Source organism: Priapulus caudatus, unplaced genomic scaffold (genome assembly GCF_000485595.1).
Source record: "Priapulus caudatus unplaced genomic scaffold, Priapulus_caudatus-5.0.1 Scaffold3249, whole genome shotgun sequence".
Lineage (NCBI taxonomy): Eukaryota > Metazoa > Priapulida > Priapulimorpha > Priapulimorphida > Priapulidae > Priapulus > Priapulus caudatus.
Window position 1 is genome coordinate 6,849 of NW_014580310.1, and position 2,866 is coordinate 9,714.

The 2,866-nt window shown below is 38.8% G+C and overlaps 1 protein-coding gene across 1 annotated transcript in view; it reads left to right on the forward strand.

The window, feature by feature from the left end:
- The window catches only part of LOC106819347 (N-acetylglucosamine-1-phosphotransferase subunit gamma-like), a gene marked incomplete at its 3' end in the record, with an annotated part of 11,926 nt that overhangs the window by 6,831 nt on the left and 2,229 nt on the right, over positions 1 to 2,866 (forward strand). The window contains 2 exon segments of the mRNA XM_014823993.1: positions 1,066 to 1,192; positions 1,428 to 1,511. Coding sequence (XP_014679479.1) covers positions 1,066 to 1,192; positions 1,428 to 1,511 — 211 coding nt within the window.

The following is a 2,866-nucleotide window of genomic DNA, read 5'->3' on the forward strand; positions in this document are numbered from 1 at the left end:
TGTGTTGGATTTAGAGTTTGTCCTTCGCCCCACGACGGATAATAACTGTGAAAAGCCATTCGTGCAAAAGTTATGATTGTATCGTCAAAACGGAAGGAAATACCAGCGGTTTGTAATCACTACACCGGAAGAGTAGAATAACGGACCAATGAACAAAGGAAGCTCATGTTTGTATACATTTGATACTTTTATTCACTCGAACTCGTACGACAACAACTGTAGTCAATCAGTACCTAAATCGCTTCTTACTCCTTGTCATTATACGCTACCTTGTTATAAATGTGCTTACAGAATAGCTTAGAATGCACCAAATGGCACGTTACTTTTATTTTATTTTAAGGGGAGAGCATCCCGGACCCTCTAGCATGGCGCATCCTTCGGTGTCGCATTGCTTGCTCCTTGGTTTCGCAACCACCAAAAAGAAAAATTTACACCTCGACATCACCTTTTTGCAGGGGAAACACTGTATATATAAGTATTATTAGTCGATATTATTATATATATATATATATATATATATATATAGATATGTATATATATATATTATTTTTTATTTTTATTTTTATTTATATGCCTTATTATATATTCATTATATGTTATGCATCTTTATTTATTATACTAAAAGATTGGAAATATTTTAATGTCAAGGAAATTTTTATTTTTATTTATTACAACAAGCATATATATTAGATTAATTTGTCTAGATGTATATTTTTTCTAGGTACACATGGTGAAAAAGTCTCAATTAGGATTGTTGATGAGCCTCACAGTAGCCTGTAAGTTGTAATCTACTAAGTAGTTTGTGGACATGCAGGTGCATGTAGATTCAACAACTGCTCATGCTAGTAACTGTATCTAATGCACTGCAGGAATTTCGATTGCTGGGTTGTTGTGATTATGCAGATAGTAATATAGTGTAGCGACCCTATAAGAAATTGCCACATGTTGCATGACCATGTATATGATTTTTTTTGAAATCTAAATTACTTTTTGTATAATCGGGAATTCCTTTCTAGGTAATCTCAAATTTGAGCGTGTAATACTTTTTCAAGTAATGTGTTGCAGAAATGATTTTGGAGGAGCTGACACAAAACCAAAAGCCATTGACTCTGCGTATAAAGCCAGTTTCGTTTTCGGGGCCACCTCAGTTTCGCCGACTTATTGGAAAGTGTTTTAATTTAACAGCCGACAGGTAACAATATAACCTTACTTTATCATTTCATCATTGGACACATTTTTTATTATGTTATGACGAATAAGTTTTATTTTCACACAAAAAACACACGAAAAAAACAGCATATTGCATTAAAAATAATAATACTGAGTAGAACTGCTTTTGAAATTATGAGACGGAAAAAATTACATTATATATATGACATATTTATTAAAGTCATTTCTGTAATTAACAATTATAATTTTGCTTGTAGTTATAGGTATGACTTTTGCCCCTTTCACAACATTGCCCAGCATGAGCAAAGCCTGCGATGGAGCCCATACAGTGGAGTTCTTGGGTGAGTCAACCGGTTACCTTACATCACCAATGCGCAGGAAAGCCTATATTAAGTCATGACTAGCAGTTTACCTGCAGGTGTACCTAAAGCATCTGATTATATGCTGTACAGCATGACACTGTCACAAGAAGAAATCATGGTTAATTTTATTGTGGGACGTTGAAGTGGCAGGTTTGACAGAGTGAGATATATGCTTCTGTTATAACTACACGGGTTGGAAAGCAGCAGGAAAGTTGGTGCATTAATTATGTGTGTCTACTAACAGTGTGCAGTGGCAAATAACCAACAACACCTTTGAAGCGATGGTCATGGAGGAGGGAGATGTGTGTGGGAACACCAGCAGGTCTACAGTGGTGAGCAAAGATAGCAAACTGTTGATGATTCTAAGCATACCAACATCTACTACGTCAATTCATTATTATAATACTGCTGCATGGGCAAAGAGAGGCAGTGAAACTGTCTTCGAAGCAAACAGTGACCTAGGGGCCGTTGCCAGAAACATTGTAAAGTTAATGCTAACGTTAATGCTAAGATAGCACTTAATGTCTAATGTTAATGTTACGAGAATATCGTTGACAAATATTTATGGCTGTAATATAAATATCTTAAAATATCAAAATAAAATCTCAAACACATAGCTCAATGGTGTCGCCAATCATCACCTTCTCTCTGCCACCCTCTTACCTTCTCCTTTGTTGCCTCTCATTATCCTCTCTTTCCCTTACCTTCTCCTCTGTGTGTCGCCACTCGTTCTCTCTCTCTTTTCTCTCTCTCTCTCTCTCTCTCTCTCTCTCCTCCTTTACCGTTTTCTCGCTATATCGCCTCTCCTTATCCTCTCTCTCCCTTACCTTCTCTCCACCCCTTACCCTTTCCTCCCTGTGTCTCCTCTCCTCTCTCCATCCCCTTACCTTCTCCTCTTCAGTGTCACCTCTATTTCTCTTCTCTCCAGCCTCTTACCTTCTCCTATTTGTGTTACCTCTCCTTCTCCTCTCTCCATCCCTTTACCTTCTCCTCTTTGTGTCACCCCAGGGTTCTCCCCAGGATAAAATTCAAACAGGGGGAGTGGGAGCGGGGGAGGGGAGGGGGAGGGGGGAGGGGGAAAACTAGGGGAGTCCCGGGGCGTGTATTTTTTAACCGTAAACGGCTAATTAATGCGTAAAATCGCCAGCCACACCATAGACGGTATTGGGGTTCTTGTATATATAAGATAGCCGAGTCGGTCTACAGTTAGTTACATGTTAACTGTGCATTGCCAGGTTAACTTGTGTAGCTGATGATACTGTCTGCAGTGCATGCGTTGCTACGGCTAAAATACACGCGTCGGATTGTCCTGGTCGAACGGCAATTCTGACGAC